General features: G+C 41.5%; 1 protein-coding gene across 12 annotated transcripts in view; it reads left to right on the forward strand.

Moving 5' to 3' along the window:
- Positions 1-25490, forward strand: part of c2cd5 (C2 calcium dependent domain containing 5) — a 148837-nt gene that overhangs the window by 62830 nt on the left and 60517 nt on the right. For all 12 annotated transcript variants that reach the window (XM_068058899.1, XM_068058905.1, XM_068058909.1 and 9 more), the window contains 2 exons: positions 1287-1372; positions 13000-13108. In XM_068058899.1, coding sequence (XP_067915000.1) covers positions 1287-1372; positions 13000-13108 — 195 coding nt within the window. The remainder of the gene's footprint in view (positions 1-1286; positions 1373-12999; positions 13109-25490) is intronic.

Here is a 25490-nt window from a genome sequence, read left to right on the forward strand (position 1 = left end):
GCTGTGAGGCTGCGGTGCTAACCACTGTGCCACCCACTCCCCAAAGCCTCTACAAGGCACAAGTCAGGAGTGTGATGGAATACTCTCCACTTGCCTGGATGGGTGCAGCTCCAGCAACACTCAAGAAGCTCGACACCATCCAGGGCACTGCAGACCGCTTGATTGGCACCCCATCCACAAACATTCACTCCCTCCACCACCAATGCACAGTGGCAGCAGTGTGTAACATCTGCAAAATGCACTGCAGCAACCCACCATGGCTCCTTAGACAGCATCTTCCAAACCAGTGACCTCTACCACCTAGAAGGACAAGGGCAGCAAATGCATGGGAACATTACCACTTGCAAGTTCCCCTCCAAGCCACACACCATCCTGACTTGTAACTATATCACCGTTCCTTCACTGTCGCTGGGTCAAAATCCTGGAACTCCCTTCCTAACAGCACTGTGGGTGTATCTACCCCACATGGGACTGCAGCGGTTCAAGAAGGCAGCTCACCATCATCTTCTCAAGTGCAGTTATGGGTGGGGAATAAATGCTGTCCTAGCCAGCGATGCCCACATCCCATGAATGAATTTTTAAAAAACATAGTAATTATACCTTTCTGCCAGTGGTGTCAGGATGTAGTTACAGTGTGCCAAGTTTACATAAGCAGTTTCCATTTTAAATGTGGAACAGGAATTTATAATGGAAAGTTGACAGGAAGTTCCTGCAGATGTAAGATTTTTAATATATAGGTAGACATTCACGCATACAGAAGCAAAGTGTAATCAGTATGTTGGGTTGTAAATTTATTGTAATGACATGAGACATTTGAAGTGATTCTAAGTAAGCATTTTGTGTGAATATTTAAATGTTCAGTACAAATCCATACCTATCAGGCTAACTGCTAACATTTTAAATTTAGAGCTGTTTAAATAATTGGCATGTAGTTAAAAGTGCACATTAATGTTTTAGAGTAAACGGAGTTTAACAATTAAAAGGACTAATGAGCAGATAAAGTTAGTGAATGAATGACGAGAGAGAAAAAACCCTCACAAATGATTGGTAACCTGAAATATAAAAAAATCAAGGTGTAGGTCTATAGGCATCAGAAAACAGAAAAGATGTATTGACATTTTGGGTGGCAACCCCTCATCTTTTGAAACAAAATAGACATCTGGTTAGTTTTCTTGATAATCACTTCTACTCTTGTTGGGTATTTAAAAGTATGTCTGTGCTGAATCATTTTTTGATTTTCTATTGAGTATTGTCGTATATAATGCACCTGCCTGATGATTTCTTAGGTATGGGAAGTGGGAGCGGTGGAAAAGATGGAGGCCCTCTGAAAGCACTCTATCGACAGCAAACCCAGTCTGCCTTTGAGCACAGGGTAAGCATTCAGAATGGCTTTTATTTGGGACTCTTTCTACTTGATTACTGTGCAAACTTTTTTTTTTGAATGTCATGGCATTTTCTATGTACTTTTGTGTTTCAAGATGCGGCCTGCTGTATAGTTTATCTGCTTTATTGAACATGTTGGAAATAGTATACTACTTTCTGCACTTCTGTGTTTTAAGTTGCAGAATTTAATTGAAATAAATGCTGGTAAAATACTAATAAGTATGGATTCAAGATGGCTCCTGGGCTGGAAGCTCCCTCGGAAGCTCCCTTGCTGTTCAACTCTATCCATGGCCATCTGCTCCCATCCCTAACGTTTTCTCCCCCAATCTGCCCTCTTAAACTGTTTAAATTCCCCTGGCTCTTTAAATCAGTTCATTTTAGCCCTATCTAAAAGTTAACAGTTAGTTTAGTGTATGTTACCTGGGCCCACTGCCCTCCCCCAGCCACACCTGCTCTTTGTTTTCTCAATGAAATTGATCCGGATGAAACTGACGAGCACAGCTGCCGATACTTCAATCTCCGATCCTGCTGTCTTCACAGACCAGAGTGTCTGCAGCCACGGCATGCGGTAAGTCCATTGAGGTGAAGAAGGAGCTGCGGGACCCGAGAGAAGTCCTGTGAAAAGGTGCCCCGAACACCCAAAACATCCACGAACGGCCCCCCCGGCCGCAACTTCAAAGCGCCCGCGGGAGATGGCTCGGAGAGCATCTGCAGCGCACTGTCGGCAATGCTGCATGCCTTTATTTAAACCACTGCAAAAAAAAAAACCCTTAGCAAATGTAATCACCTCTAAGTCTGCCAAATGATGCTTCACCTCCCGAAGGACGTGGATGAGCTTTCCGGACGTCGATGGTGGGCACTGAGGAAATGGCTTATTACCTGCACCAGATTCCACCCCCCCTCCCCCCCCTTTACCCCCCTTCCACCCCCCCCCACCCCCGTCCCCTTCCCTGCTCCACCCTCTCAGCTCACCCCCTCACAACCCCGTCCCAGCCCGCCCCCCCCTCGCACCATCTTCACCCCGCACCCCCTTCCCCTGCACCCCCCCCCCACCCCCTCCCTCTACCCCTCCCCCTTGCATCCCCTCCTCCCACCGGCACCATCCTACACCTGTGTAGGGGCCCCAACAACCCCACTGCCTTGTGGGCGTCTCGGGAGAGACCAAGGCTAAGGGAGTAAACCCTAACAGAAAATCCGGAGCGGAACCCCGTAGGCGGTCATGTGTCACCTTTGGCATGTTTCCGGCAGTTCCTGCAGCCATACTGGTGCCAAACGTCGTGTCCTGCACTCCTTTGGACCCCACCAGAAAGGCCGAGAGGGGGGTTTTGACGACTGGGCAACTCTCAACCTCCATAAATTTGCCCAGGCATGCGCCATGGAGAGGTCACTCCATAGTTGCCTCACAGCGACTGAAACAACACGGAAGGCAGCAGTTACGGGTTATAAGTCCAGATAAATTGGCGTAGAAACTGGGCGCCACGGGTTGCCTTTGTCGGTGGGAGAGGTCATTGCACCTCACTGGACAGCTACCGCCCGCCTCAAACCGGGCAGCCCCCGGTCAATAAGGTTCTGTCCCGCCACAGTCTGCCTGCTTCAATGGGTGCTTGGAGCTCAGGGTCATTGCCCGAAAGGTGGACTGATACACCGCACCAAACAACATGAAAAAAGGAAAGAAGGTACCAGCCCTTCGCTTTGCAAGCTGGAACGTCAGAACTATGTGTCCTGGCCTGTCGGAAGACCTTACACAAATCAACGATTCTCGGAAGACCGCCATCATTAAGAACGAGCTCAGTAGACTCAATGTGGACATTGCAGCACTTCAGGAGACTCGCCTCCCCGCGAGTGGCTCTCTAGCAGAGCAAGACTACACCTTCTTCTGGCAGGGCAGGGATCCTGAAGAACCAAGACAGCATGGAGTGGGCTTCGCCATCAGAAACTCCTTGCTCAGCATGATAGAGCCTCCCTCAAATGGCTCGGAACGCATACTGTCCATCCGACTGCTCACCACCTCTGGTCCAGTACACCTACTCAGCATCTATGCTCCAACACTCTGTTCCGCACCTGAAGCTAAAGACCAGTTCTATGAACGACTCCATAACATCATTAGCAGCATCCCCAACACCGAACACCTATTCCTGCTGGGGGACTTTAATGCCAGGGTTGGGGCCGACCATAACTCATGGCCCTCCTGCCTTGGGCGCTATGGCGTTGGAAGGATGAATGAGAACGGGCAGAGACTGCTTGAGTTGTGTACCTATCATAACCTCTGCATCACCAACTCGTTCTTTCACACTAAACCCTGTCACCAGGTTTCATGGAGGCACCCAAGATCACGTCGTTGGCACCAGCTAGACCTCATTGTCACAAGGCGAGCCGCCTTAAACAGTGTTCAAATCACACGCAGCTTCCACAGTGCGGACTGCGACACCGACCACTCCCTGGTGTGCAGCAAGGTTAGACTCAGACCAAAGAAGTTGCATCATTCCAAGCAGAAGGGCCACCCACGCATCAACACGAGCAGAATTTCTCACCCACAGCTGTTACAAAAATTTCTAAATTCACTTGTAACAGCCCTTCAAAACACTCCCACAGGGGATGCTGAGACCAAGTGGGCCCACATCAGAGACGCCATCTATGAGTCAGCTTTGACCACCTACGGCAAAAGTGCGAAGAGAAATGCAGACTGGTTTCAATCTCATAATGAAGAGCTGGAACCTGTCATAGCCGCTAAGCGCATTGCACTTTTGAACTACAAGAAAGCCCCCAGCGATTTAACATCCGCAGCACTTAAAGCAGCCAGAAGTACTGCACAAAGAACAGCTAGGCGTTGCGCAAACGACTACTGGCAACACCTATGCAGTCATATTCAGCTGGCCTCAGACACCGGAAACATCAGAGGAATGTATGATGGCATGAAGAGAGCTCTTGGGCCAACCATCAAGAAGATCACCCCCCTCAAATCTAAATCGGGGGACATAATCACTGACCAACGCAAACAGATGGACCGCTGGGTTGAGCACTACCTAGAACTGTACTCCAGGGAGAATGCTGTCACTGAGACTGCCCTCAATGCAGCCCAGCCTCTACCAGTCATGGATGAGCTGGACATACAGCCAACCAAATCGGAACTCAGTGATGCCATTGATTCCCTAGCCAGCGGAAAAGCCCCTGGGAAGGACAGCATTACCCCTGAAATAATCAAGAGTGCCAAGCCTGCTATACTCTCAGCACTACATGAACTGCTATGCCTGTGCTGGGACGAGGGGGCAGTACCCCAGGACATGCGCGATGCCAACATCATCACCCTCTATAAAAACAAAGGTGACCGCGGTGACTGCAACAACTACCGTGGAATCTCCCTGCTCAGCATAGTGGGGAAAGTCTTTGCTCGAGTCGCTCTGAACAGGCTCCAGAAGCTGGCCGAGCGCGTCTACCCTGAGGCACAGTGTGGCTTTCGTGCAGAGAGATCGACTATTGACATGCTGTTCTCCCTTCGTCAGATACAGGAGAAATGCCGTGAACAACAGATGCCCCTCTACATTGCTTTCATTGATCTCACCAAAGCCTTTGACCTCGTCAGCAGACGTGGTCTCTTCAGACTACTAGAAAAGATCGGATGTCCACCAAAGCTACTAAGTATCATCACCTCATTCCATGACAATATGAAAGGCACAATTCAACATGGTGGCTCCTCATCAGAGCCCTTTCCTATCCTGAGTGGTGTGAAACAGGGCTGTGTTCTCGCACCCACACTTTTTGGGATTTTCTTCTCCCTGCTGCTTTCACATGCGTTCAAATCCTCTGAAGAAGGAATTTTCCTCCACACAAGATCAGGGGGCAGGTTGTTCAACCTTGCCCGTCTAAGAGCGAAGTCCAAAGTACGGAAAGTCCTCATCAGAGAACTCCTCTTTGCTGACGATGCTGCTTTAACATCTCACACTGAAGAATGCCTGCAGAGTCTCATCGACAGGTTTGCGTCTGCCTGCAATGAATTTGGCCTAACCATCAGCCTCAAGAAAACGAACATCATGGGGCAGGATGTCAGAAATGCTCCATCCATCAATATTGGCGACCACGCTCTGGAAGTGGTTCAAGAGTTCACCTACCTAGGCTCAACTATCACCAGTAACCTGTCTCTAGATGCAGAAATCAACAAGCGCATGGGTAAGGCTTCCACTGCTATGTTCAGACTGGCCAAGAGAGTGTGGGAAAATGGCGCACTGACACGGAACACAAAAGTCCGAGTGTATCAGGCCTGTGTCCTCAGTACCTTGCTCTACGGCAGCGAGGCCTGGACAACGTATGCCAGCCAAGAGCGACGTCTCAATTCATTCCATCTTCGCTGCCTTCGGAGAATACTTGGCATCAGGTGGCAGGACTATATCTCCAACACAGAAGTCCTTGAAGCGGCCAACATCCCCAGCTTATACACACTACTGAGTCAGCGGCGCTTGAGATGGCTTGGCCATGTGAGCCGCATGGAAGATGGCAGGATTGTACAGCGAGCTCGCCACTGGTATCAGACCCACCGGCCGTCCATGTCTCCGTTATAAAGACGTCTGCAAACGCGACATGAAATCGTGTGACATTGATCACAAGTCGTGGGAGTCAGTTGCCAGCATTCGCCAGAGCTGGCGGGCAGCCATAAAGACAGGGCTAAATTGTGGCGAGTCGAAGAGACTTAGTAGTTGGCAGGAAAAAAGACAGAGGCGCAAGGGGAGCGCCAACTGCGCAACAGCCCCAACAAACAAATTTCTCTGCAGCACCTGTGGAAGAGCCTGTCACTCCAGAATTGGCCTTTATAGCCACTCCAGGCGCTGCTTCACAAACCACTGACCACCTCCAGGCGCGTATCCATTGTCTCTCGAGATAAGGAGGCCCAAAAGAATGGATACCTAAATCCAAAGTTAGAAAAGAGAAGACTGAAAGGTGACCTGGTAGAGGCTTTGAAGATTATGAATGGATTTGATAGGGTAAATATAGAGAAAATGTTTCCACTTGCAGGGTAAAGCAGAACTAGGGGCCATAAATACAAGATTGTCAGATGGCCATAGAGCTTGGACCATGGGAAATAAAATTATACCCTGACATTGTCTACTTCATACCACCCCATCCAATGTATGAATGTGAGCAATGGCATTTAGTCAATGCAATCTATTAGGAGTTATCTATTAGAGGCCTTTAAAATTATGAAAGGATTTGATCAGGTATATGTAGAGATGATTCTGCTTGTGGGACTAGGGACCATAAATATAAATAGTCATGAATAAATCCTATATGACACTTCTTTACCCAAAGAATGGTAAGAATGTGGAATTTGCGGATTGCAGAGATGCATTGAAGGGGAAGCTAGGTAAGCACATGAAGGAGACAGAAATAGAAGGGTATGCTGATAGGGTATGCTGATAGCGTATGCTGATAGGGTAAGATGCAGAGGAGTGGTCTTGTGGCGCACAAACATTGGCATAGACCACTTCGGCCAAATGGCCTATTTCTATGCATAGTCTCCTTCTATGTAATTAAATACAGCAGTTGGAGATGGGGTTGCTTAAGATGCTTAAATGGCCATCTTCATCTGTAATGAGCCTCAGATCTTGGGACATACTCGTTTCACATGTGGTCTGGCAGTTGTCCTTTTGCTTTGCTAATGGATTGCCTTGACAGAGTAATTTCAAACAGATCAGTATTGAAAGGAAGAAACTGACAATTAGAAATGATTGTTTCTCGGTAAGCGAGAAGGTGTGAATCAGCTTTTAATTCGTCGAATACAAACTTCTCTCTCAAATATATTTTTATTCCTCTTCCCTTGCTCCTGGCCTATTTTGCCATGTAACATTCCTGCTTCCATTCCTTTCTCATTGTTAGTCTGCCATTGTCTAAGAAATCTCCATTGAGGCCCCTTTTTCTGGAGTGAAGAAGCATCTAGCATTTGCTGGAGCCATGGCAGCATAAGCATTCAGTATTTGTAGGTTAGTGATGCAAAACCTTGCTTCACCATTCTGGAGAACAGGCTGGTGATACCCCAACATGTTAGATCACTACCCTAGTGCATCAACTTTTCTCCACCGCAACTGATTAGAGCATGTTCTGCTATAGTCTATTGGTTAACACCAACTTATTACCCCAAGTAACTTGAATTGCTTTATCAGATTTTCTTTTTAGAGTAAACTTCTTGAATGATTTACTTTTGTTTCCTATTGGGTTCCTTCTAAAAATGGCTAAGCTAGTATTTTGTGTGGTACATATTCTGATGTCATCTGACCTCAGCTTCACCGGATTGGCCATGTAGTTCGCATGCAAGATTCCTGCATAGCTGAGGTGGTATTCTGCAGCCAACTGAGCACGGGAACCCGTACCATCCGATGTCCCAGACTTAGATACAAAGATATTCTGAAAGCCAAGCTCAGAGCCTGTAATTTGGAGCCCACTACATGGGAACAAAGCAACCATGGGCAGATCCAAATCTCTGTCATCAAACAATCTCAACATTTGAGGAAGATAGTCAGGTCTCTACAGGACATGCGAGCACACTGCAAAGCCAGTGCTTCCACCCACCCCTCCATCAGTGACCTTGTATGTAATATTTGCACTTGGATACAAACATACGAACTAGGAGCAGGAGTAGGCCTGCTGTGTCATTCCATAAGTTCATGGCTGATCCATTTGTGGAGTCAACTCCACTTTCCTGCCTACCCCCAATACCCTTTGACTCCATTGTCTACCTCTACCTTAAAAACATTCAATGGCCCTGCCTACACCACTCTCCGGGGAAGAGAATTCCACAGACTCATGAACCTGCAAGAGAAAAAATTTCTCCTCTGTCCTAAATGGGAGACCCCTTATTTTTAAACTGTGCCCCTGAGTTTTAGCCTCTCCCCCAAGGGGAAATATCCTTTCCACATCCACCCTGTCAAGCTCCCTCAGTATTTTGTATGTTTCAGTAAGATCACCTCTCATCCTTTGAAACTCTAATGAATACAGACGTAACCTGTCCAACCTTTCCTCATAAGATAACCCTCTCATCCCAGGAATCAGTCGAGTGAATTTTCTCTGAACTGCTTCCAATGCAATTATATCCTTTCTTAAGTAAGGGGACCAAAACTGTGCACAGTACTCTAAATGTGGTCTCACCAATGCCCTGTACAATATCTCTATTTTTATATTCCATTCCCCTTGCAATAAGCAACAACATTGCATTTGCCTCCTTAATCATTTGCTGTACCTGCATACTAACGCTTTGTATTTTGAGTACCAGGACACCCAGATCCCTCTGCAGCTCAGAGTTCTGCAATCTCTCTCCATTTAAATAATATGTTACTTTTCTATTCCTCCTGCCAAAGTGGACAAGTTCACATTTTGCCACATTATGCTCCATCTGCCAAATCTTTACCCACTTGCTTAACCTATTTATAGCCATTTGTAGTCTTCTTTTGTCCCCTTCACAACTTACACTCCTACCTATCTTTGTATCATCAGCAAATTTAACAACCATATATTCTGTCCCTTCATCCAAGTCATTGGTATAGATTGTAAATAGTTGAGGCCCCAACACTGATCCCTGTGGCACTCCACTAGTTACAGCTTGCCAATCCGAAAATGACCCATTTATGCCTACTCTCTGTTTCCTGTTAGCTAACCAATCCTCTGTCCATACTAATATGTTACCCACTTTCCCATGGGCTCTTATTTTGTTTAGTAACCTTTGATGTGGCACCTTGTCAAATGCCTTCTGGAAATCCAAGTACGCCACATCCATACGTCCCCCTTTATCCATGTTGCTTGTTACTTTCTCAAAGAACTCTAATAAATTAGTCAACACGATTTCCCTTTCACAAAACGATTTTGACTCTGCCTAATTGCATTGAGATTTTCTAATTGATCTGCTGTAACCTCCTTAATAATAGATTCCATCATTTTCTCTATGATAAATATTAAACAAACTGGCCTGTAGTTTCCTGCTTTCTGTCTTCCTCCTTTCTCGGATATTGGAGTTACCTTTGCTATTTTCCAATGTGTTGGGACCTTCCCAGAATCTAGGGGAAATTTTGGAAAATTAAAACCAATGCATCCACTATTTCAGCAGCCACTTCTTTTAAGACCCTAGGATGAAGTCCATCAGGACTTGGGGGGCTTGTCAGCTTTTAGTTCTAATAATTTTCTCAGTACCCTTTCCCTGATCATGGTAATTGTTTTAAGTTCCTCCCTCCCTTTCAACTCTTATATCACAATTGTTTCTGGGATGTTATTTGTATCCTCTCCAGTGAAGACAGATGCAAAAAATCTGTTCAGTTCCTCCACCATTTCCTTATTTTCCATTATTAACTCCCCAGACTAACACTCTAGAGGACCAACACTCACTTTACTTACTCTTTTCCTTCTTAAATACCTGTAGAAACTCTTGCTATCTGCTTTTATATTCCTAGCTAACTTTCTCTCATACTGTAATTTCTCTCTCATTATTCTTTTAGTCATTTGCTGTTTTTTAATTTCTGTCGAATCTGCTGATCTGCCACTACTGTTTGCTGAATTGTACGCTTTTTCTTTCAATTTGATACTATCTTTAACTTCCTTAGTTAGCCACGGATGGTGCGTTCTTCCCCTAGAGTCTTTTTCTTTCTCACTGGAACGTATCTTTGCTGAGTGTTATGAAATATCTCCTTAAATGTCTGCAACTGCATCTCTACTGACCTATCCTTTAACCTAATTCTGCAGTTTACTTTAGCCAGCTCTGTCTTCAAACCCTCATAATTACCCTTATTTAAGTTTAAAACACTAGATCTACTCTTCTCATCCTCAAACTGAGTGTGAAATTCAATCACGTTGTGATCACTGCTACCTAGGGTCGCCTTTACTATGAGGTCATGAATTAATCCTGTCTCTTTGCACATTACCAGATCTAGAATAGCCTGCTCCCTGGTTGGCTCTCGAATGTGCTGCTCTAAGAAACTGTCCGAAAAACACTCTATGAACTCATCATCCAGGCCATCTTTGCCAATCTGATTTGTCCAATCTATATGTAGATTAGAATCATCCATTTTAGTTACAAGGTTAGATTGGAAAACCTGAGTTTGTTCTCGTTAGAACAAAAGAGATTCAGAGGAGATTTAATAGAAGTGTACAAGATTATGACAGGCTTAGTTAAGTTAGACAAGGAAAAGCTGTTCCCATTAACAAATGGTAAAAGCACTAGGGGATACAGATTGAAGGTTTTGCACAGAAGATGCAGGGGGAATATGCGGAAGCAGTGTTTTACGCAGCAGGTGGTAATGACCTGGAACACTCTGCTGTTGTGCCTAATCTGCACTTACTCTTAAAGAATTCACAAAAGCGGACTGGTGAAAGGTATATCAATGTTTTATTCATGCATTAAATCATCGAGTTCAAGCACTCACTATTTGCACAGCATACTACCCGTCAAGGCGCGAGGTGATCAGTCTCGGACTTGCGGCTGCCCTTCTGTTCTGTAAGTCCTTGACTCGGTACCTTCTTGAGTATTCTTCCCTGTGGTTCTCGTGCCATCCCAAGTTTCAGTCAGGGGTTAAATCTTGTTTCCAAGACCCACCCCTCTTACTTACTCATAGGGGTCTGGTATACTGACATAATGATAATTCCCTATTTGGTTCAGCGAGACCCTGGTCAGCACTTCTTGTTCCTGACACTCTACCATTGTCAACTGTGGGTCTAATCCTATCTTGTGTCCATAGCAACTCTTTTATCTGGCATGTGCAAGGGCACTGTGTCTGGTAGCATCTCTCAGGTTTCATCCTGTTTTTCTGGACTGTCTGCAATCCCTTTGCCATCTGTGTGTTGTTCCCCCTTTTACCCAACCCCCCTATATTTCAACACACTTGGTATTGTTGTGTGACTAGCCCTGTGTCTCAACTAAGTTTTTATGGGTTTTTATTGGGTCTACACTGCCCACAAGGGTGCTGAAAGCAGAGGCAATTTGACTTCAAGAGGACGTTGGATGGCTATGTGAGAGAAATAGAATTGCAGGGCTACGGAGATCGAGTCAGGAAGTTGGACTGACAGCATAGCTCTGTGGAGAGCTAGCATGGACTTGATGGGCCGAATGGCCTCCTTCTATGCCAGATATGACTCTATGATTATCGCCGTACCTTTCTCACAAGCCCCCATTGTTTATTCCTGTTTCGTCCTATAGTGTGGTTACTATTCGGGGGTCTATAAACTACTCCCACAAGTGTCTTCTTACCGTTATTATTTCTTATCTCTACCCAAACTGATTCTACATCTTCATTTTTAGAACTAAGGTTACCCCTCTCTATTGTACTAATATCATCCTTAATTAACATAGCTACCCCTCCACCATTTCCTAGTTTCCTGTCCTTTCGAAATATCATATACCCTTGAATATTCAGGTCCCAGCCTTTGTCACCCTGCAGCCATGTCTCTAATGGCTATCAGATCATACATATTTATTTCTGTTTGAGCTATCAGTTGATCTGTAAATCAAGATTTGGTCCAACATCACATATGAGGACACACCAACCTAGACGGTGAACAACCAGTCTCCTTCCTGAATATTCATCTGTCGAAGCAATGGGAGAATCCATCATTCTGATGTTCCACTTCAGTAGTTGATTGATAAATGGTTTATTTGACCAGCTTCTAATTTTGTTTTTTTTTCAAATGGAAATACTTGGAATCATTATCATGAAGCTTATTTCCTCAGCGCATTAGATATGTTGGAATGGTTATTTCCAATGTAACCATTAGCAACAATTTGAAATTTGAGCCATGAGTATGTGACTGAAAATAGCCAATTTTATAACAGTTAACTGTCGAGCCTCTTTCAGTCCAGTTCTCAAATTGGGTTTGCACAGCTAATTTTAGATTTATGGACTAACATTGAATTAGGCAGCACAGAAACAGCCATTTGGCCCAACTAGTCTATGTTGGTGGGTATACTCCACACGAGTCTCCTCCCATTCTATTTATTTCATCCCAGCCTTTCAGCATATCTTTCTATTTTTTTTCCTTCATGTACTCATCTAGTTTCCTTTTGAAAACATCTAAGCTATTTGCCTGAACCTGTGGTAGCGAGTTCCACATGCTAACCACTCTGAGTAAATACATTTTCTCCTTATTTCCCTATTGGATTTATTAATAGCTGTTTTGTATTTATGGCCCCTAGTTTTGGATTCTTCCACAAGTGAAAACATTCTCTTCACATGTACCGTGTCCAATCCATTCATAATTTTAAAGACCCCTATCAGGGCATTTCTGAGCCTTTTGTTTTTCAAAGAAAACCCCCCAATCTGTTCAGTCTTGCTTGATAGCTGTAATCTGTCACTTTGGTACCATCCTAGTAAATCTTTTTTGCACTTCCTCCAGTGTTTGTGTCCTTTTTCTAGTAAGGAAACCAGAACTGTGCATAGTACTCAAGTGTGGCCTGACCAGGGTCCTATATAGGTCTCACAAAATTTCACTACTTTTGAATTTTGTACTCCTAGAAATAAATCCCAGTGCTGTGTTAGCATTCTTAATTGCTTCGCTTTGGTTGTATGCATCAAGTTTTGGATGGAAGTGTGGCAACTTGACTAGTATTTCGTTTTGCAAGTAGATTTACTATTTCCACTTTTCCTCTCTGTGTAGGAATTCCCCTTCTTCACCCTAACAACCTTCCCACCTGGGTTCCTTGTTCACGTTGGTGGTGTAGTCAGTGCGAGATCTGTGAAACTACTGGACCGAATCCATAACCCTGGTAAGTAGGATCTGTCAAATTGTGTGCATTTGTTGGGGGGAGAAAAAAAGAATTAAAGTTCAAAATGTCGGCTTCCTATGCAACTTGTTCACAGAAAACAAGAGGAAGCAAATGAAGTCTGCAGATAGACTGTAAGTGACGTGCTAGCAGTTTTATATTGGCAAAAATGCTAGCGGAAATATTTAACAAGGTGATGTACATTTTTGCATGCTGGTTTTTCTTTTAAGAAGTTTTTATTTAAAAAAACGCTAGTAACCGATACCCAGGATGGCTTTATCAGGATACAAAAGCAAAATACTGGAGATGCTGGTAATCTGAAATAAAAACAGAAAATTTTGGAAATATTCAGTAAATGTGACAGCATCTGTGGAGAGAGAAATAGAGTTAACTCTGTTTCTGTGTCCGCAGTCTGACTTTATCGTGAGATCCTTTGACCAGCTTACTGGAGTTAAGGATGGTTTATTCTTTGGGATTGTAAACACCAATTTGTCGTTTCAGCAACCTAAAAATGTTGGATCACATTTCAACTAAGCTTCATAAACGTTACCTCTCTCTATCTCTCTCATCAAATAGTAAGGTATGTTTGAAAGTGGCCATTTTTGCACTCATACAATGGGCTCATCATGTTTCTAAAGCAGTGCGTCACCTCAATAACAACTCTGAATTTTCACGTTACTTGACAGTTTTTTTTTCATCCTTTGAGTTTCTTTCAAAATTAGGAAACTTAGAGCTGCTGCATTAAATCATATATTCCAATATTCTGTACTTGGAACAATGACATGTCACCTCACTAACAGGTCTCTTTTCTCAGTAAGGAACATTAACTCGAAACTTGGTTTCTGCCACTGTTCATTGACCATGAAGATTGTTAAACTTCAAAGTTATGTATATCAAAACACCGTTGTGGTCAATTAAAAAAAAATTAATTCTTGGGATGTGGGCATTATTAGCAAGGCTGACATTTATTGCCCATTGCTAGTTGTCATTGAGAAAGTGGTAGTGTAGAATCCATATGGTGAAGATGTTCCTACAATGCTAATAGTAAGGGAGTTCCATTTATAGTGGTTTGATACAGCTTCAGAGGGCAATTCAGAGTTAACCACGTTGGCGTGGGACTGGAATCACTAATCCATCAGACTGGAGTAAGGACAGCAATGTTCCTTCCCAAAGGATGTTAGTGAACCAGTTGGATTTTTATAACAATCTGGCAGATTCATGGTCACTTTTACTGGTACCCCTGTAAACTTTGTATAAGATTAAGCTTCGACCAAATTTGTAAGTGATTTTTTTTCTGTTGCATGCTGGATTCATTTAAAAAAATGAGCTTGGTGCAAACTTTGTGAGAGGATTTGAATTTGTGCTAAATAAATATTGTCTCAATGTTTATACCCTTGAACATTTAAAGTAGTCAATAAACACTGCAAAGAGCTAATGCATTGGATCGGAATTTTTACTGATCAACATGCAGATTCTTTTCAATTCTAGTCTCATTTAGAGGGATGAATTGCTCTGGTCATTATGTATTCAAAGAGAACATGTTACTATTTCACTATGAATAACAACCAGTGCAGTTGTTCCCCCTTAAGGTTTACTTGTGGGATGTTACTGTTGGCTCTTATGCTAGGAAAGTCTGTTCAAAATATTTCTGAATTCACTGTCCAGATTAATAAAACTAAAAGCAATACCAGCTTTGGGAAATGCCAACATATATTTACACCCTGCAAACTCAGCTGGCTTTAGCTGGTGATATATCTATATTGACATGTTCATGTATTTGGAGGCTATCCCCCTAATGTATTAAACTTTAGGACTTTGTTTTCAATTACATATTTTAGCAGTGGAAAGAAAAACATACTGTCCTATAAATAGCCTGAATTACGTTTGCATGCTAAGGTATACATTTCCTAGCATTTTAAAAGACTTTAAATTACTTTTTAAATGATTGCAACAACTTTTTCTACCAATCCCGTTTTATATGGAATGGGGGTTTGAAACAATGCTTATCTTTCTAGTGCACGACATGCTTTTATTGGGAGAGATCTGAAAGTTCAACATTTTTGGTTTAAAGTATTTTTAAATACATCTTGAGAACAAATGTGCAACATCCCAATTATGTAGAGATAAGAAAATTAATATGTTTATATAGTCTTAAATCGTTACCATTGATCAATTTTATTTATTTAAATCTGTTCTTAATCTCTAATTAACTAAAATCTAAGGGTTATACCTTCCCAGTTTCCCCCTCTTTGATTAAAGTAATTTTACTAATTTTGTGTTTGGCTATTAAATTATTAACTTTTTTGGAGAATAATTTTAAAATGAAAATTAATGGAGCTGTGAATTAATGTGCACTCCCAATGAACAGCTAACAATATTTGCAACTAGTTTTCAGCCTGTCTTTTTCTATTTTATTAAGATCGAATGGCTAACACTGGTACTAGATTACAGTACCGTGGTCCTTACTCTCTGGCCTGTCTGGATGAATGAACCTCTATTAACTCTATTGTCTGTGTCTTTCCAGTTCCTGTGGAGTAGTGTTGTCCTTGTTGTGCTCTCTGTATTGCTTACTCCGATCTGCTCCTATAACTGATCTACTAACTTGCTGTTTTGAACTCAGCCTTTGTCGGAATTATGGGTAACACAAGATCATACAAACTGCTAGACTGGAATAGTTTCAATGCAGGTATTTTCTAACTTCTTCAACGTTACACATACTGACCGAAATTATGGCAGCTCAGTGAAGTAAACTCCCATGGCTTTACCACCATAACTTTGTGATCAGCTAAAATAAATACTTTGCAGCGTTTGGAAGCACTGAACATTTGTGAAAGTAATGATAACCAAACCAAATGTTCTGTAGTGGATAGATCAGAATCATTCTTAGGGAATAAATCCTGTTTTCTTTTAAACGTACAAAGTTTATTTAATTGCTTTAAACAACAAAAGTCCAGCTGCTGTCTAACTAAAGAAAGTTATAATTATACTTACCGGGCACTTCTATTGAACAAAATTTGTAGATACTTTATACAGTTTTAAAGAATGCAGTTACAGGAGTTAATTTTGTGCATCACAAAATAAACATTTTTAACTGTATTTCCAAGCATAGTCTGACTTAACGTATTTGATAAAAATTCTGAAAACACCCGACTACATAATTAAAGCAATCTTAAAAAATACTGAAAACTTTCTTGCACTAGTCAATTTTATGTGCTATCCCAGATTCAATTCAGCTACTGTACTGAATGGCTTCAAGTCAACTAGCAGCATAGCAGAGTCTAGTGTTGATGATTTAGACGTAATACTACCATTAGGTGAAATTTAAAATTTATTCTATTATTTAAATTTTATTGCTAATCTTTAGGGAATTCTACTATTAGAGTGCGGTTCTAACATACAGGCATTGCTCTCAAACGTCTGTTGGGACTATGACATTTATCAGCAAAATAACAATTTGACATAACAGTTTAAGAATTTAGTTTATCCTCCGGAATATTAAAGTAAAATTAAAGAACCCATCTACTCTTTTTGAAAGTTTGTGCTAAGTCACTTAGGTGGGTCTTGTCTTCTTCTTTGTTTGTCATTGTGAAGGTTTAATTTCAAGAGTGGAGCAATTATAATAGTGCAGAACTTGCTTTCCTGATCAGATTAGTTTTTTTTTAAATAAAGTGTTTATTAAGATGAGGGCATTAAGTACCTGGAAATGCCACTCATATTTTCAGCATCAGGCACTCTTGGGTAGTGTATGATACAGCTAAGGTGAGAGCAAAGCTCTCCAGTACCCCAACAAGTTTGCCCCCCCCAACCTCAGAACCTATGAAGCAAGTATGTTTATCCCCCTCCCAAACCAAATGCTCTTGGGGATTAGATGCAGTTGTGTGCTATAGGCCAAACATCAGACCTCTTGGAGTCAGTAGGCAAACATGCATCCCATCAAGATTGAACCCAGGTCCCAAAGGTGAAAGCCAGTGTCTTAACCCATTGTGTGGCAATGTTCTCTTCTGTTCCCAGGACATCTGCTTTCTCCAATTCTTTCTCCAAATCAGCTTGAAGTGATCAAGTTTAGTTGGATAAAATAAACCATTAATTAGTTGTAATTACTGTCAGAGCTTTTTATTTCAAAACACTTCGACTGTAATACAGTAACACAACCAGTTCCTGGGTCTAGCCATTTAGCACAGGGGTCAAAGTGAGCCGGAAAGGCCTGATCCACTCTTAGGTTCTTGTATTTTAATGCTGGCTCCGAGCAGTGGCATCTGTACACATCTTTGTTCAGACAAAAGTGCCTCACTTAGTGATGGGACAAGAGGAACGTGGACAGAAACTGGGAAGGGTGGTAATAACTAGTGTGCATGTGTTGGAGTGGCACAGTAAATAGTGTAGATGAAAGCAGACATTTCCAAACTGGGTAGGTGGAGTTGAGATACAAATCAGCCATGACCTAGTTGAATGACAGAACAGGCTCAATGGGCTGAATGGCCTGCTCCCATAGGAATTGGAGTGGGCCATTCATCCCCTTGAGATTGTTCTGCCATTCAATTAGAGATTATGGCTAAGCTATACCTCAATTCTGTTTACCTGACTTTGCTGCATGTCTCTTAGTACCCTTACATAGCAAAAATCTATATATCAGTTTTGAATTTTTCAGTTGATTTAGTTTCAACGTCATTTTGAGGGAGAAAATTCCAGATTTAGTATCCTTTGTTTGAAAGTGTTTTTTGACATCGCTTCTGAACGGCCTAGCCCTAATTTTAAATTTGTTCCCACCAGAGGAAAAAAACAGACTATGATGGAATGACAGAAATTAGGGAGAAGAATCAAACTGATTATGGGAAAATTTAGAACTGGGAAGGGAGAAGAAAGGAGAGTGCTTAGGACAGAATGTGCAGCACAGAAATGGGTCACTCGGTCCAACTGGTCCATAAGGTGTTTATGTTCGATACGAGCTTCCTCCCACCCTTCTTTATTTAACCCTATTAGCATAACCTTCTTTCCTTCCTCCCTCATGTTTTTATCTAGTTTCTCTTAAAAGCATCTGTGCTAATCGGCCTAGCTACTTCTTGTGGTAGCAAGTTCCATATTCTCACCACTCTCTGGGTAAAGAATTTTCTCCTGAATTCTCTATTGGATTTATTCATGTGTATCTTGTATTTATGACCCCTGGTTTTGGTCTTTCCCACAAGTGGAAAATTTTTCTATAAGATTATGTAAAGGTTTGATAGGGTAGGGGTAAAGACCTCTGTCAGGTTATCCCTCAGTCTTCTCCTTCCTGGAGAAAACCAGCCTGTTCAATATCTCCTAATAGGTATTATCTCTCAGTTCTGGTATCATCTTTCTTTGCACGTTCTCCGGTGCCTCTATATCTCTTTTCTAATATGATCAGAACTGTGCACAGTACTCCCAAGTGTGATTTAACCAAGATTCAAGTTCAACATAACATTTCTGCTTTTCAATTATATCCCTCTAGAGCTAACCCAATGTTTTGTTTTCTTTTCTTATGGCCTTATATGTTGCTACTTTTAGTGGTTTGCTTTATCTGTACCCATAGATCCTTTGGCTCTTCAAATTCATTTAAGCTCTAAATTTTCGAAGGAGTGTGTAGCATCCTTATTCTTCCTACCAAAATGCACCACCTCCAGTTATCTATATTTAATATTGAGACTGAAGTAGAACTGGGACATAGCAAGGAATATTGTATGCAAAAGTTCCAAGTGCAAGGAAAAGAGTGAGGCAGAGATCCCAGGGTATGGCAGAAGAATAGTGCAGTCCAAAGAAAATAAATGACTGGCAGTGAGTGCAGTGTGCACAGCATCAGAATGCAGAGAGAGACACCTGCAGCGAAATTGAGGCAAGTCTTCCGAACAACCCTCCAACTCCAACAAACTGCTGGATAGGTGACGAAAAGAAAAGTTAAAGGTGAGAGAACCGAAAAGCAAGTAGAATGGAGGAAACAATGTTGAAGTGGAGGAGGAGAGAGGGGGAATAAACGAATAAGGAGCGAGAGATTTTTTTTTTGGTAGACCTACTTAAGAGGCTGTTTCGCCTGTGCAATAATATTTGAGAATTGATGAATGAGATGGTTTCCTTCAAATTTGTTCAGAATGGCAATTGGCTTGAGTGAACCTTGAACGAAGATGTGGGCAGTATCCATATCCCCATCATCACTGAAATAGTTCCTTTATTTTTGTTTTTATTACTCCAATATTGCCTTGTAAATAATTTTTGAAAAATTAGAACTAAAACTAATTTTCTGATTCTGGTTTGGGTATTTCAAGTAACGTGTTAATGCCATTTAAAAAAAGTTCTTTGTTACGTACATTCGCCATGCTTTTACAAAATGTCAAGATCATTACTTTAACCATTTCAGTGAGCTGCCATGGTTTTCTGTCTGTTTTGTTCCATTCCGTGAAGCATGCCTCAACATGCATAGTATTTTTGACTATTGTTCACCGAGAGACTTCCTGCTGCATTGCTTTTTTTACATTCTTTTTGCTTCAGCTGATAGTGTCGCCAAGACTTATGTATTGTTGAACTCTGCTTGGTGCATAGCATCATGCATCCTAAATTATTACTTATTCAGCTTCAAGCTTAATTTATGTGAATTTGTAATTGCATGCCCACTTGACACTTTATGGCTAGAACGATAAAAAGGCTGCTGTTTCTGAACATTTATCTTTTAAATTTGCACTTTTTTCATTTTTCGTGGCAGAGTGCACATTCTGTTTTATTACATTCTAATATCTTTCCTACAACTGTTTTTGTTGAAAACTGTAGAATTTATATCCCAACTCCTAACACAATGAATCAACTAAGACTTTTCTCATGTTCCCATAAATTATATTCTCTGCTCTTCAGTATTACATAATTTTGCTATCTAAGGAAAAAGATATGAAGTTGTCCTTGAAAGGGTTGCATAATTTAACTTTCATTTTGCTCCTTTAGTAAGGCTACACTCGCATATAGGTAATAAGAGCTGACAAGGATCGGTCAACTTAAATTTGAATAAAACTGATCAGTTGCATAATATGATTGGACATTTTTCTGTTTAAGGTATGCTGCTCTAGGCAGATAAGGTAACAGCATCACACACTGCAATTATGAGGTCAGAAGCACCAGCCTGCAATCGAATGTAACTATATCGTTTGCTTTCTTATTGGAATTAAAAACTGCACTCAGGCATACATTAATAGAACAGAAGCACGTTAATATTTCTGTAAAGGAAGTTAGTATGGAAATTTTATCATGTAGGTTTTTTTTAAAAGCATAACTATTTGAAACAAGCAATCCTGATGTTTCAGACATTTTTGAATATTTGCTCAGGAAAGTGATGAACATGAATAATTATGTTAGTTAAATATGTTATTTGAGTTTTCTGATATAAAGAGGATATTTCTACTTTCTATATTTCATGGATCATCTTATCCCTAATCATTGTCTTACAACAACTAGCATTCATATAGTACCTTCAGTGCAATAAATGTCTGAGGATATGTATAGCAGTAATCACACTGGCCTCCCTTGCCCTCCTAACTGTTTGCATTTAACTGGAATGTCCTTCAGTTGCAACATTGCCAAAAGTTCCTTGAACTCTACTGTAGATCTTGCTTTAAATGTTCATACTTATTGATAATCTGCAGTTCTCTCATTTTTAATGTGGGCATAATAAGGCTGTTCCCCAAGCGATATGGTAGCAGTTGCCATACGTTCACTGTTTGTTTATTTATTTATTTATTTAGAGATACAGCACTGAAACAGGCCCTTCGGCCCACCGAGTCTGTGCCGACAATCAACCACCCATTTATACTAATCCTACATTAATCCCATATTCCTACCACATCCCTTCAATTCCCCTACCACCTACCTACACTCGGGGCAATTTACAATGGCCTAATTTGGAGACTAGTAAGACAGAGGAGAGACAGATTTCCTCCTTTTTTTCAACAAAGTAGTTTGAAAAACACCTGAGGAGCAATTATGACGTTTTTTAAAAAAAATTACCGTTAAAATTGATAACTAAATTGTATTTAATATATAAAATCATAATCTTTAGTAAATGGGAGTTAGTTTCTTTATCTCCATGTTTCAGTTCATTCAAATTGGAGAATTCAAAATGGTACTGGAGAGTTGATTATTTAAATAGATGCTGATTTAAAAAATCAAATCAATCTTTTTGATTTAAAAAACTAAAAGGACCTTTCGAAAAAAATAAAAATGATGTACAGCAAAAGGATGTATGTGTTATATTTTGGATTATTGCAATGTAAATGTGCGAGATGTACTCATAGTTTGGTATAAAAATAACAGAATAAAATTCTTTGCATGGTTCATGTTTGTGTACAATTTCAATCTATTCAAATAAGCCAGTGTTGTATTTTATCTAACGACAATGAACATTGTCTGTCATCCAAAGTCGCACTGTAGAGACTTCAGCCCATAATCTAGGTTAATACTCCCAGTGCAGTACTGAGGGAGTGTTGCACAGTTGAAGGTGCTGCCTTTTGGATGAAATGTTAAACTGACTTACCTACTTGGGTGGATGTAAAAAATCCTGTGGTACAATTTGAAGAAGAGCAGGGCAGTTCTTCCTGCTGTCTTGACTAACGTTTACCCCTTGAACAGCACCACAGAAACAGAATCTAATCATTTATCTCATTGTCTGTGGGACCCTGACGTAAAGTGCTTTGGGAGGCCCTGAGCTTGTGAAGGGTGCTAAATAAATGCAAATTCTTTATGACCCAATATTTTATTTTAAAGTTCTTCTGTTTCATGTGAAAAACCTGCATGAAACTTTCTCTTAGCCTGATGATGGGCAAGAACATTGGCAACTACAGCAACCTATATTTATTTAGCAGCTTTATTTATTTTTTATTTATTTAGAGATACAGCACTGAAACAGGCCCTTCGGCCCACCGAGTCTGTGCCAACCAACAACCACCCATTTATACTAACCCTACAGTAATCCCATATTCCCTACCACCTACCTACACTAGGGGCAATTTACAATGGCCAATTTACCTATCAACCTGCAAGTCTTTGGCTGTGGGAGGAAACCGGAGCACCCAGCGAAAACCCACGCGGTCACAGGGAGAACTTGCAAACTCCGCACAGGCAGTACCCAGAATCGAACCCGGGTCCCTGGAGCTGTGAGGCTGCCGTGCTAACCACTGCGCCGCCCAAATGCAATAAATGCAATTTAATGCAATAAAAGTCTCAAGGTGGTTCACAGGAGCATTATAAAACAGGGGTGTCCAACCTTTTCATTCGGGGTTCACACTACAATTTTTGTCTTGCATAGGGGGCCAGTGAGACAATTTTGGAAAGATAAAAGCATTAAAAAGTTATCTTACTATTAATCAAAACAGCAACAAATGTGCATTTTTGTGAATAAGCTTTAAAGTAGAAGATTAATTTATTGACTCACTTTCTCTTCACTATATTGTACACTGCTTTAGTGAGATACCTGGCATATTTTTGCTTGCACAAGTAGTCAATGTTTTCCCACACACTTGTAGTGATGCGGAGTATTCCGGATAGATATCCATCTGTCAGGAGTGATCTTGATCTGTCTCTCTCTGCCCCCCTTCTCTGTCTCTGTCCCCCCCCCCTTCTTTTTCTCTCTCTCTCTCTCTGTCTGTCCCCCGTTTTTATCGCTCTCTTTTCTCTCTGTTCTCCGCCCCCCCGTCCCCCTCTCTCTGTCCCCCCTTTTTTCTCTCTCTCTCTGACAGTTGCAGAGAGCGGGAGCATTCAGCACAGCAGCTTTGTGGTTAGTCAGGCTTTTTTTTTTTTTAAATCCCGCCAGAAAACCCCAAATCTGTCCGGCGTTGGGAAACCGCTGTTCCTGATGTCAGCACCTGTCCGCCTTGAAACTGATGCAATTTTTTTAAAAAGCCAGTCTGAAAGAAGTCAATGTAAAATTTCTCATCTCTGAAATACATCCGCAGGCCGGATGGAAACCTTTGGTGAGCTAGATCCTGGCCCACGGCCTGTATGTTGAACGACCCTGTTATAAAACAAATTATGATACTGAGCCACATAAGGATATATTAGGTCAGATGACCAAAAACTCGGTAAAAGACAGAGGTTTTAAGGAGTGTCTTAAAGGAGGAAAGTGAGGTACAGGCACAGAGAGGTATAGGGAGGAAATTCCTGAGCTTAGGGCCCAGGCAACTGTAGGCTTGGCCACCAATGGTGGAGCAGTTGAAATCAGGGATGCTCAAGAGGCCAGAATTAGAGGAGCACAGATAACTTGGAGGGTTGTGGGGCTGGATGAGATAACAGAGATAGGGAGGGGCGAAGCCATGGAGGGATTTGAAAACTAGAATGAGAATTTTAAAATCAAGGCATTGCTTGACCGGGAGCCAATATAGGTCAGCGAGCATAGGGGTGATAGGTGAACAGGACTTGGTGCAAGTTAAGATGCGGACAGCAGAGTTTTGGATGACATTAAGTTTATGGAGGCCAGCCAGGAATGCATTGGAATAATCAAATTTGGAGGTAACAAAGGCACAAACGAGGGTTTCAGCAGCAGATGAGCAGAGATGGGCAAAGTTGGCCAATGTTATGGAGGTGGAAATTGGCAGTCTTAGTGTGAATGTGAGGTTGGAAGCTCATCTCAGGGTCAGATGTGATACCAAGGTTGCACACAGACTAGCTTAATTTCAGACTTGCCAGAGAGAGGGATGGTGTCGGTAGCTAGGGAATGGAGTTTGGAGCGGAGACCAAAAACAATGGCTTCAGTCTTCCCAATATTTAATTGGATGAAATTTCTGCTCACCCAGTCCTGGATTTGGATAAGCAGTCTGATAATTTAGCAATTTTGGAGGAGTCGAGGGAAGTGATAATGAGGTAGAGCTGGATGTCGTTAGTATACATGTGAAAACTAACGCTGTACTTTCAGATGATGTTGCCAAGGGGTGGCATGTAGATGAGAAACAGGAGGGGGCCAAGGATAGATCCTTGGGGTACACCAGAGGTAACAGTGCGGGAGCTGCAAGTGATTGACTATGATTAGATAGATAAGAATGGAATCAGGTGAGAGCAGTCCCACCCAGCTCGATGACAGTGGGGAGGTATTGAAGGAGGATGGTGTGGTCAACCATGTCAAAGGCTGCAAGCAGGTAAAAAAGGACAAGGAGAGAAAGTTTATCTTTGTCATAGTCACATAGGACACCATTTGTGACTTTGGTAAGAACTTTTCCGGTACTGTGACAAGGATAGAAACCTGATTGGAGTGATTCAAACATGGAGTTCTGGGAAAGATGGGAAGGGACCTGGGAGGTGACAACACATTCGAGAACTATGGAGCGGTAAGGGAGGTTGGTAGGAAGGTAAAAATATATTTTGATACAATAATTGAACACTTTTTAGAACTTTAATTGTTGGAAACCAGAACCTTTTTTATTGCTTGTTGCTCATGCTGTAGTTTCAATCAATGATATTGGGACGTCTCAAAATGATCTGCAGGTAAATATAAACAAAATATCAGTGCAGCTAAGGTTTAAGAAAGGATTTATTTGCTGTATTTGTTTTATGTACTTAAAATTTAATAAATTTGTCTCAGTCTAAGATTGTAAAGAGAAAAACGTGAACACTGCTATTAAAGGTATGTGTTGCTAGGAATTTTTTCACTGGTGGATGCTTAAATGTTAAAATTCATGCTAAATTTGTAAGTGATACATTTAAACCCATTAAGTGGACAGTATTTTTTGTTTAAAAAAAGATTATTTGGTCTATTTTTGTTGGAGCAGAGGAAATTAAAAGATGATTTTACATTGCTCAAAGGTATGACAGCATGGGAGAGAATTGGTAAGAACTGTGGCTGAGAGGTCTAGAACAAGGGACCTAGATATAAGATTAAATGTAAGAGATGTAGGACAAAGAGCAAGAGTATTTTGTTTTTTGCATAGGGTAGTGAAGTACAACCAGAGCGTGTGATTAAAGCAGAGACCTTGACGACATTTAAAAATAAGTTATATCAATGGTTATGGGGAAGCAGCATAAAGGGATAAGGGAACAGAGCAGAGACATAGAATTAGGACTAGTGCTTAAGTGAAGGATAAACACCAACACGGACAGTTTGGGCCGAACAGTTGGTGTCCATGTTGTCATTTTTATGCATCCAGTAAAGTTTGCAGACTCAGCTGTGATGTGGATGTTTCAGTATAATAATTTAAATGAAATTGAAACTGAAATGGAGTTTAATATTTTTCATTGACCAAGTGGTATCATGTGTATACAGGGTATCATGTGTTCCTCATTATATTTTGCATCAAAAATGTACTCATTGGCACTTTTGGATGTAATACATTTGTAATGCAGTTGATAGATGTCCAATGAAATTCTAACCAGACAGTGCCTCTGGTTCAGCAATATATTTCTGAATGCA

This window comes from Heterodontus francisci, chromosome 27 (genome assembly GCF_036365525.1).
Source record: "Heterodontus francisci isolate sHetFra1 chromosome 27, sHetFra1.hap1, whole genome shotgun sequence".
NCBI lineage: Eukaryota > Metazoa > Chordata > Chondrichthyes > Heterodontiformes > Heterodontidae > Heterodontus > Heterodontus francisci.